General features: G+C 53.7%; 2 protein-coding genes and 1 long non-coding RNA gene across 4 annotated transcripts; 1 reads left to right on the top strand and 2 right to left on the bottom strand.

Annotated features, from left to right (window-relative positions):
- The first annotated feature begins 1,054 nt into the window (after positions 1 to 1,054).
- Positions 1,055 to 2,221, top strand: LOC128810370 (uncharacterized). Of its 2 annotated transcripts, none has more exons than XR_008438024.1 (2): positions 1,055 to 1,163; positions 1,459 to 2,221. It is a non-coding gene; the product is annotated as an uncharacterized LOC128810370 (long non-coding RNA). The 2 variants fall into 2 exon arrangements; XR_008438025.1 differs by having other exon boundaries at positions 1,446 to 2,221.
- Positions 2,222 to 3,760: 1,539 nt separating this feature from the next.
- LOC128809919 (maestro heat-like repeat-containing protein family member 6) lies at positions 3,761 to 6,135 on the bottom strand. The gene is made up of 7 exons (XM_053982347.1): positions 6,037 to 6,135; positions 5,628 to 5,804; positions 5,342 to 5,497; positions 5,083 to 5,184; positions 4,612 to 4,714; positions 4,473 to 4,529; positions 3,761 to 4,179 (listed from the first exon to the last, which is right to left on the bottom strand). The coding sequence occupies exons 1-7, from the start codon at positions 6,133 to 6,135 to the stop codon at positions 4,043 to 4,045; spliced, it is 831 nt and encodes a 276-aa protein (XP_053838322.1). The 3' UTR covers positions 3,761 to 4,042.
- A 31-nt stretch (positions 6,136 to 6,166) lies between these two features.
- Positions 6,167 to 8,564, bottom strand: LOC128809918 (maestro heat-like repeat-containing protein family member 1). The gene is made up of 7 exons (XM_053982346.1): positions 8,083 to 8,564; positions 7,750 to 7,898; positions 7,345 to 7,492; positions 6,951 to 7,141; positions 6,731 to 6,868; positions 6,297 to 6,460; positions 6,167 to 6,174 (listed from the first exon to the last, which is right to left on the bottom strand). The coding sequence occupies exons 1-7, from the start codon at positions 8,374 to 8,376 to the stop codon at positions 6,167 to 6,169; spliced, it is 1,092 nt and encodes a 363-aa protein (XP_053838321.1). The 5' UTR covers positions 8,377 to 8,564.
- Between the last annotated feature and the right edge of the window lie 1,592 nt (positions 8,565 to 10,156).

Here is a 10,156-nt window from a genome sequence, read left to right as displayed (position 1 = left end):
TTGGCTATTTGAAAATGAAGGGACCCCTAAACAGAAACTAGTGGGGGAATGCCCTACAAGGGAGAAATGGTTATGCACTGACAAGAAACCAGGGAATAAGGTTTGGACTTAATGGAAAAGGATTGGACTTAATAAAAGAAAAAGAAATAAAAAGGGTGAATAAACCAGGGGTAGAAACAAAATTACCGAATGGAAAGAATTTGTTTTCAGATCTAGTAGAAAGAATCAGCCATGAGTTCAACGTATCGAATATGTGCTGGATATGTGGGGATACCAGGAGGTCAGAAATATGGCCCTGGGAAGGAATCGCGCTCAGCCCTCAAGAAACTCTAAAAGCAATGAAAAACCTAGATAGAGATCGAAAACCAGACGTCCAAAATGCGGAAGAAGTTTGGAACTTAAAGTCCGAGGTAATTGGGGAAGAATGTATATGGAGAAAAGGACTGAAATTTCTTTCCTATGTAGGTGAACTGTCTTGTAAAAGGTATCTAACTACTAATGATACCCATGAGTGGTGGATTCCCCAGAGTAAACATCTGTATTGGGCACAAAAACAAAAGCCAGGCTCAAACTGTTCATATATACAAAGAGAACAGTTGTAGGAGTGTCTAGCTAAAGAACCAAATCTATTTCAAGACGAACCCTGGTTGTCTAAATTTTGGAACAAAAATGAAGTTAGAAATACCAGATCACTAAAATTCTGGAAAGGCCCAAAAGGATTGTTTTGGATTTGTGGAAAGATGGCATATGTGATGCTACCAAAAGACTGGAAGGGCAGTTGTACATTAGGTGTAATAAGAGTGTCATTCTTTTTACTTCCAAAAGATGACCATCCAGATTTAGGGGTACCCCTCTATGATGAATTAAAACGTCAAAAGAGATATCTAATTGGAGGAACCCAGAGCTGGGGAGACGAAGAGTGGCCCCCAGAGAGAATTATTGAAACCTATGGCCCTGCCACCTGGGCACAGGACGGTTCATGGGGGTATAGAACCCCCATTTATATGTTGAACAGAATTATAAGGTTACAAGCACTTCTAGAAATAATTTCTAATGAGACAGCTTTAGTTTTAGACTTGTTATCAGTACAGAGCCGCCAGATGAGGACTGCCATATATCAGAACCGGCTAGCCTTGGACTACCTGCTGGCCGAAGAAGGAGGGGTATGTGGAAAGTTTAATTCATCTGAATGTTGTCTAGAAATTGATGATCATGGGGACCTAATTAAAAATATAACCACCAGGATGAGAAAACTCGCACATGTACCAGTACAACGATGGACCCCATTGATAAAAGCTAATTGGTGGGATAACATCTGGAATGGAGAATGGTGGAAAAAGATACTGCTTATAGTGGGGGGGGGGGTTGGGGGGGGACTCATAAATTTAATTTTCCTTCCTTGTTTAATACCTTGTCTTATCAGAATGATTAATAACATTGTCCAGACTTCTCTTGAAGGGTTAACAGATGAGAAAATTATGATGATGAAAGAAAACCAAGACGGAAAAGGAACAGAGAGCGCAAAAGAGATGTATGAGAAATACCAGAAGTTAAGAGAATTTTACCAAAAGTATGAAAGTCCAGTTTGATAAGTTAAGGCTGATGCGGGTCAAGCCCGATCAAAGAATTAGAGGGGGGATTGTTATGAACAAAAATAAAATTTAAACCTTTGGGGAACGTAGTTAACAATGGTTAAATGTTGTTACAAAGTTAAATGTTGTTAATACAAGTTAAATGTTGTTAATACCAGTAACAAAGTGTGATTAGTTCTATGAAAACCCAGTAGTGTGGTTCATGTATAAAGGGGGAGTGGAAGCGGGGAGGAGATGGGGTGCCAATCTTTGTGCAGGGGCAGAGAAACTTCCAGGAGTATTCCATCATAGAACACAACCACAACTTAAATCAAGATTGGAAGAGAGACCAACCAATGGGAGGTGAGAATTCCAAAATGATTGGCCAAGACTGCACCAACTTATAAGTCAATCAGCAACGGAGAAATAGACCTGTCACAGCACAGATCTTGAGCGCCCCAATCAGGAGACAAGAGAGAGACTTGAAAAGGCCTGGGGTGTCTAACTCCCGCGTCTTTCCTGGGAGCCGCTTTCCCTGAAAACACCCCTAGGTTACAATTACTAAGCTGTTGAAACAGTATCTGGACTTGCCTGAGGCTTTTGCTGCCAGTTGTTCATTTTGTAATAAAGAAGCTTACTTTTTTAATCAACATGCCTCCTTTTTGTTACTTTAAAGTTTCCTTCTAAGCCTGTTTGCAACATGTACTGTGGACTATGGAGAGGATCTTGCAAAAGAATTTGCATCAGGATAAAGAGAAGGGGAGAATGAAACAAGGCCTTTGCTTGACATAAGCACAGAAGTAAACGAGTACTTAGCACAGATATACATAACTACTTAGCACCAGTTAGCATAAGGAAAAACTCGAGGGCCAAACCTGACAGGAGAGTGACTTGACATAAAGCTTTAGACATAGTCTACCAGAAGAACTAAGGGCAAGTACGGAATCAGCCCTGTGCAGGGAAACCATGAGGAGGAAGTGCTGCTTTAGGGCATGGACACTGCTCCTGGACAGTGGCTGGGCATTAGCTTCGAGGACAGGAATCTGACAGAATGTATTTCTAACACCCTGCCTATTGAATCACTGCAGCAGGGTAAAGATGGATGGTATTTTTGATACAATTCCTCCATAAACGCACTAAAATTCATACATGGCAGAGAAGCATGTTAGTGGGGTGCAGCCCCATGCCCTCCCTCCGGATCAATAAAAGGGCTTTTGGCCGACAATGCATTTGTCTGCTGATTACTTTGAATTAGGGAGGCCCCTCAGGACTGCAGTATCCTGAGGGAACACCATTGGCCTTGACCTGCAGGCACCTGCAAAAGCTAAAAATCAGCTGCCTCAGCTTCCAGGGCCTCTCTGGGCCATCATCCTGACATGGATGCAGAACTGCTGCCAGGCACTGCTGGGACCCAGCGGGACAGGACCAGTTGTCTCGTGTCCACATAGCACCCCTGACACAGCCAGGGCCGTCCCGAAAGCAGACAGACGCTCCCGTGTCAGCAGAGAGGAGCAAGGAGCACTGGGCTCCCCTCAGCTGGGCTCACCACTGTGCTCCAGTGGGAGGGGCAGACAGGCCACCCACAATCAGGGCATCCCCTGCATCAAAAGGACGTGCATTTTGGCCTTTTCGTCCCTCCACCCCAGAAGCAGGTCTGATATCTCCTCCTCTGGAGTGGAGTCTTTCCAGTTCTGACGTCATCTCACGCTTGGCCAGCGCCTGAGATGAGCCGCAATGGCTTGTGATACCACTTCCATGCCAAGCACAGCTCCATTGTCTATTGTTCCTCTTTCACAGGTTAACTTCCCATCGATTGACCAACCCATTGCTTCTTTTAAGGGTCAAATTCACAGCAACTTCACAATAAGGTTTCCTTCATTGTCTGTTCTTCATTACCTGCCTGATGTGCACAACAGCAGACCAAGAATGGCAGGGCCTTAGACACGATTTCGGTCCCTGACACACAGGCTCCTTGTCCCACTGCCGGCCTTCCGTGTGCTCAGCAAGATCTGCAACTCCACAGTGTTGTGGAACTGCACCTTCAGCACAGGCACCTTTCCAGCCTGATCTGCCCTCGCTGCTCTGTGCGTGTGCACAAAACACGGCATGGAAGAGAACGGCAGCAGGGGCCTGTGTGTCCAAGGGCTCGGGATTTGCGTCACTTCATCTCCACAGAGATGCAGGCAAAGTGAAAAAGCCAAACAATTTATTAATAGAAGACAAACCAAAGGGATGGGGTAGGAGGGAAAAATGGGATCGGCAGGATCTGAGGGCTAGAGGGAAAGAGCTGTCATCAGGGAGGGAGAGTGGAGGGGAAAAAAGGGGATGGGCAGTGTCTGAGGGCTGGAGGGAAGGAGCTATCTATAAGCAGGGAGAGGGCTGAAGCCCTGCAGGTTTCCCACAGGGTCAGCTGTGCCAATCATCAGCTGTGCCTGGAGCTCCAGCTGGTCTCTTCTGGTCTCAAGGTAGTCTCATCTTCCATGGCATTTGGAGGCCTGATGCAGACACTGGTTCTTCTGAGCCACTTCTGCAGCTCTTTCACTGAATGTATCTTGAACTACTATGTTTGTCTGGGAAGGACTGTCATCTCTCCACAGGGCTTCAAGGGCTGGAAGAGAGAGGGACAGAGCCCTGGTTAGAGCCAGGATCTGTGGGAATCCTAGCAGACCTTCCTGCGAGGTCCATCCCACCCAGCTCTAGCCATGGCCACAAGAAAAGGGGGTGTCAACTGGATCAGCCTGCCATGAGTCCGCCCCTCCGAGACCCTGAAATCTCTCTGTGCTCTGCCCACGCCACCTCTCATCCACACAAGGAGCAAAGCCCACCACAGCAAGGACAGGGATTGCAGCTCCCTGCCCAGGCATCGCACCTCTCCCACCAGCCCCTGCTGTCAGCCCTCACCCTTGTAGATAAACTGGGTCTCTTCCTGCTGCTTCCTCAAGTACCGCCCGGCGGTCACTAGGAACACAGAGCCTGTTATGGACCGTGGCCCAGATCCTGCTGTGGCAGGACAGGGAGGGAGCCTGGGCTCGTGGCTCACCCATGAACCTGATGGCCGCCTCTCGCAGGGGCTCCTGTGAGCTCTGCAGGTAGGGCCGGGCCCGGCGCAGGTGCACGAGCACTTGGCTCCTGTCCTCTGCCAGCTGGAGAGAGAGGCAGGAGGGAAGGGTTGGCGCGGTCTCCGCCCCTGGGCCGGGCGCTCCCTGCACCCAGCCCAGGCCTCCCCTGCCCGCACAGCCCTGAGGCCCGGCCAGCAGCCGCTGGCGCCGGGCTCTGGAGGGGGCAGAGGGCCGGCTGCTGCCCGGGGAGCCGCAGTGCCGCCCCGCAGCCCTGCCGGGCCGGGGTCCATCGGCACCCGGCTGGGGCCCACAGGAGCCTGGAGAAGAGCCCGCGCGGCCTCTGGCTGCAGCAGTGGGCAGGGGCACAGCTGCCAGCCTGAGCTGCCAGACACTGAGCACTGTGCCCATGGGGCTTCTCCAAGCTGAGGCTGGGGCTTCTAGGCTGTCCTTACCAGGACCTCGGCAAACTTTGACAGCTGCTCCTTCTTCACCAGCTGTTCGAGATTCCTCCTCTTCAAAAACTTGGCCACACGAAGTAGCGTTTCCCGAGAGGCCTGGAGAGCAGCAGACCCCAGGATTGCCCCACAGCCCAGGGCACAAAACCTGTGTCCCTGTGCCAAGGCCTGGAGGAGGCTGCAGCCCACCAGGCGCCAGGGCAGGAGGCAGCCGAGGCCCCTCTCAGAGATCCACCGGCATCACAGAAAACCTCACCTTTGCCACTTGCCAGTTCTCAACATGGCAATACAAGAAAAGTGGGAGCAAGCCCTGACTCAGAATCTTCTTCATGGGCTTTTTTCCCTCATCCACTACCAAGTCCATCATCTTGTGCATGAGTTGAATGGAGAGCAACTGCACATGGCTGTTGTCCTTTAGAAAAGAGGAGGATAAGATTTTAAGACCAATTATTCCAGGCTTACTTGAGACAAGGTATGAAAATCCATAAGGGAAAAGGTTATCTGGGCAGTCTGTGCCCATGGGTGTGGACACAGAGCCTTACATGCTCAAAGAGCAGCAGGAGTGCCTCAGCCAGCTTTGGGGCGGTGGTGCTGGATACCAGGATGTCTTTGTGCTGGAGCACATTGGTGAACACACGGAGGCTCATGCTGACCACCTCTTCATCTGTATCCCCCAGTAGATCCAGAAGGCTTTGAGACACGCTGCACATTCTTCTGGCCTGGGTGGAACACAAGGCTGTGCTGGGAAGCCATGGACGGCTGCACGGCCAGCAGCGCCCTGGCACTGCAACCCCACACTGCTGCTGCAGGGCCCACAGACCAAAGGCCTGTCCCAAAGCACTGGGGCAGGTGAGGCAGGAGAGCTAGGAGCAGCTGCCTCAGCTCCTGAAGCCCTGCCATCCCAAGGGGCTGCTTTGCCCGGCACAGCTTCCGCCACTACCCCCTTCTCACCATCGAGGGATCCTTACTGAGCACCACGAGGCCTCTGAGCGCCAGGCGACGCCGCTCCCTGCACTCGCTCTGCAGGTGCCTTGACATGATCTCCAGCATGCTGCCACCACATTTACTCAAGTCCAGGTGCTCAAGGACCTGAAAGGCACAGGGCAGTGACAGGGGACCCGGCTGGCAGGAGCCCAGAAGCGCACAGGGCTGGGCCCAGGCAGCAGCACAGGGCGTGGGCACTGTCCTGGCAGCTGTGGCTACGAGAGGGCAGAGAGCTGGGAGGCAGCTCAGCGAGGAAGCACTGACCAACAGGCTCACCTCCACAAGGAATGCCAGGGCAGGCAGATCCCAGCACGGCTCCTCCCTGCTGAGCTGCCGGAGCAAGTGGAGTGCGATGCGAGAACACAAAGGGATCAAAGCATGGAGCATCTCCCTGGAAGAGTGGGAAAAGACACCAAGGCCCTGAGGTGGGGAGACCAAAGCTCTCCCAGCACTGACTCACAGAGCTCTGGTGTTTCCCCAGCATCCCTGGAGGGGATGTGAGCGCTTTGAGAGGCAGCCCCTTCTGGGCACCCTCCTCTCCCAGCCTTTTCCAGTCTCCTTGGCCGTCCCTTGCTGACGAGGCCCACTGGCCCATGAGCACAGGGACTGTGTGGGGCACAGGGCACAAATGCTAGGGGCAGTGGGGAGATGGGGATCTCACCTGGCCAGCAGACCCACGGCATAGTGCTGGGTGTAAGCACACAGCAGCATGTCCCAGCCACACTTGCGCTCCATAGCCACCACCACATGGTCACACTGCAGTCGGCAGAGCAGAGCCTTCATGGCCTGCACTACAAACCTGTGTGCAGAGCAAAGCCCGGGTCACACTGGGAGCACTGGTGCTGGCCACAAGGGCACGGGAAGGACAGGAGGACTGGGACCTGTTGGGCTTGCTGGGAAGGCGGTGTTTCTCCTGGCATGCACTCCAGAAATTATCAACTTCCTCTGGTGGCATCTGCTGTGTGGTGATGACAACATGGAAGAGCAGAGCCACAAACAGGCGGGAGGAATAAAGGATGATCGCCTTGTGGCACTCAGGCACTTGGACAATCAGCCAGATCACCAGAGTTGCCTGCAAAAGAAGCAGCCCAAGGCAGCGCTCAGTGCCGAGGTGTCCATGGGGCAGGGCCCAAGGGCAGACACAGGGGGAGCAGCAGGCCTGGTGCCCCCTGAGCCTGCCCCTAGGCCAGGTTTCAGCCCAGCGCCTGAGGCATGGAGAGGATGGAGAGCTGCTGGAGAGGCGACCTGGGGCTGAGCAAAGGCCCAGAAACTCACAGCCAGGGCAAAAACGTCCTTGTTGTCCCCATCAGAGGTGCACATTCTGTGCAGAGGCCAGTCCTCCATCACACAGAGCAGTGTTGGCAGCGCATTCTCCAGTGCTGGTCCCGATGTGCCTATGGCTTTCCACATCATTGCAGCAGCTCTGTGGGATGGCAGCTCTGTGTCAGGGGCATCTCAGTCACAGCACCATGCCCTGTGCAGCTGTGGGGGCCCAGGTGACAGAGGCTTGGTGCCCTGAAGGGCAGGGGGGGAGCATTGGCAGCAGGCTCAGGAAACAGAGGGGCCCGAGTGTCCTGGGCCTCTCTGCCTGTCTGGCAGAGACCATTGGACAGGCTGTGCAGGGCCACGGGCCCTAAAGGCTGCTGAGCCCTGAGCTCTCAAGGCTCGTGGGCCCCGTACCTGTCACACGTTGGGGCACAGCACAGGAGGGTCAGCACCACGTCAGCAGGGTGTTCTTCTGCCAGCCTCACAATGTCCGTTTGCAGCCTGGCATCCACAGAGACGTGGGACATGAGACTCTGGTGGATGTTCTCCACCTTGGCTGGCACCTGGAGGAGACATGGGGGAGACTTGGAGCGCTGTCCAAAGGAACAACTTCCCCAGCTTCCCCCAAGAAGTGCTTCTGTTCCCACCACACTGTGCTGGCCTCAAAGGCTGAGGGGGCCCAGAGACCATGGCTTGAGGGGACACACCATCCTGGGAGGCCTCCAGGTGTGGACCCAGGCTGCTTACCTGCTGCTGCTGGTGAGAAGAAACACAAGGCTCCTTGAAATAGTCGAATATGAGTTCCTGACTCAGAGTGGGAGTGGGCGTGGTGTCAGTATTTGCAAGGCCCTGAGTCTCTGCGGTGTTGGCGTTTGTGATGGCCACATCCTCAGTCATTGCCATGTCAGCCTTTGCCCTGTGATCATTCATTGCAACCTCAGAGTCTTCTGAGTGCTCCAGTGAATCTGGGCTGGTGCCAGTAGTTTTAAGGCCCTGAGTCTCTTCATTGTCATTGTTTGTGATGGCCACATGCTCAGTCATTGACGTGAGAAGAGCCTTTTCCCTGGTTTCAGTTTCTGAGGTCTCAGAGTCTTCTGAGCGCTCAGCCGAATCTGGGCTGCCATCAGGCTCTGTCTGGAGCTCAGTCAGCCCTGAGTCAGGCTCGGCTGCGCCCTCAGCTGCTGTGCTGCCAGTCTTTCTACACCGAATGCGCAGGAACTGCCGGAACCTCTGCAGGAGAAGAAAGGACAGGGAAGCCCGGGATGTTCCATGGAGTGCTCCAAGCATGGTGCTGGGCTGAGCAGTGACAGCAGGCCCAGCCCATGTGGGGATGGCTGCTGGTACCTTCAGGCTTTTGCGGAAGCGGCCATGGGCGGGTTCCTGCTCTTGTGTCCGGTCCAGGGCTGCATCTGGCAAAGAGTGAGCGCAGCCAGAGCTGAGGGGCTGCAGGAGAGGCCGGAGAACACAGCCCAGCCCTGCGCTCCTCAGGCAGGGAGAGCCCCGGGATGCCCCAGGGGATGGAGCACGGCCACTGCAGGGTGTCTGCCCGGTCCCTCCTCCGTCCTGTCCATGGGCCTGTCCCCAGTGGGGGGGATGGGATGGGATGGGATGGGATGGGATGGGATGGGATGGGATGGGATGGGATGGGATGGGATGGGATGGGGCCAAGCTAGCTGCAGCCATCAGCCCTGTGGCCCAGCTCTGCCACTCACCATCCTGCAGTGTCTGGAACTGCTCCGCTTCTTCATGCTCTTGTGCTGGGTCAGCTCCAGGGTCTTTCTTTTTTTTCCCCCTGATCACTTTGAACACACTGAGAAATCTGGCTGCCATGCCAGAGTCTGGCCTTGAGGCCACCTTGAAGGAAGATGGCAGGGTGAAGTTCTGAGTCAACAAGTCGCGTCGTTGTGCCTTGAAGGCATCTGAGGCAGAGAAACCTCAGGACGCCTGCAGGACAGCAAGTCCTGCACTCTGGTCTTGAGGGCTCCTGCCACAATGACAGGAGACTCCTCGTAAGGCTTGTGATCACCAATTTCCTCAGTCTGGCCTTGCGGGCACCTGCAAAAGAAAAGCCTCGGGAAGGCCACGGGCTGCCAAGTCCCGCAGTCCTGCCACGAGGTCACCTGCAGGAATAACGCCTCGGAAAAGCTCCGGGTCAGACACGAAGGAGCGCGCTGTGCGGGGGCTCCTCACGGCACCGCTCTGTCCTGTCCTGTCCCGTCGCCTGCTCCAAGCACTGTGGCGTGCTCTTGTCACCACCAGCTCCTGTGTCACCACGTGTCACAAAAGGAGGGCCCTTGGACACCCCGGCCCCTTCCATGACACGGTGACCGTGCTGCAGCGTGTCACAAAGGGCCCTTGCACACACTGCCACCTGCCCTGGGGCCACCCCCAGCCCCACCCAAAGTGGCCCAGGTTGGAAGGAATCTCTGGCCCTAAGTGTCTAAGGCAGCCCAACAGGATCTTTAGGAACAACTCAAACCATCAGCAAACCCTGCCCTGCTCTGTGGGATCAGGGCATTTAAGACTCCTCAATTCCGGAAGGCTTTACTTCTCATTACACAACTCAAGTAGTTCCAAAATTTGCAAACTTCTCAAATCAATAGCGATTGCCAGAGAATGTGAATGATTTGGAAGTTTGTTCCCATCTAAAAGCAGCAACTCATTTGCCTTAACACATTCCATTGGAAGTCAATTCTGAAACATAGCACTATACAGAAGCAAAAGAAGGCCATTCTTTGGTGTGCAAATGGTTTTCGATGAAGGGATGATAATATCACAATTCTCTTAAGGAATAAAAGCTCTCAAGGAATGAAAGTCCACT

This window comes from Vidua macroura, chromosome 7, assembly GCF_024509145.1.
Source record: "Vidua macroura isolate BioBank_ID:100142 chromosome 7, ASM2450914v1, whole genome shotgun sequence".
Classification (NCBI taxonomy): Eukaryota; Metazoa; Chordata; class Aves; order Passeriformes; family Viduidae; genus Vidua; species Vidua macroura.
Note: the sequence above shows the minus strand (reverse complement) of the source record. Positions and strands in the feature narration are given on the sequence as shown.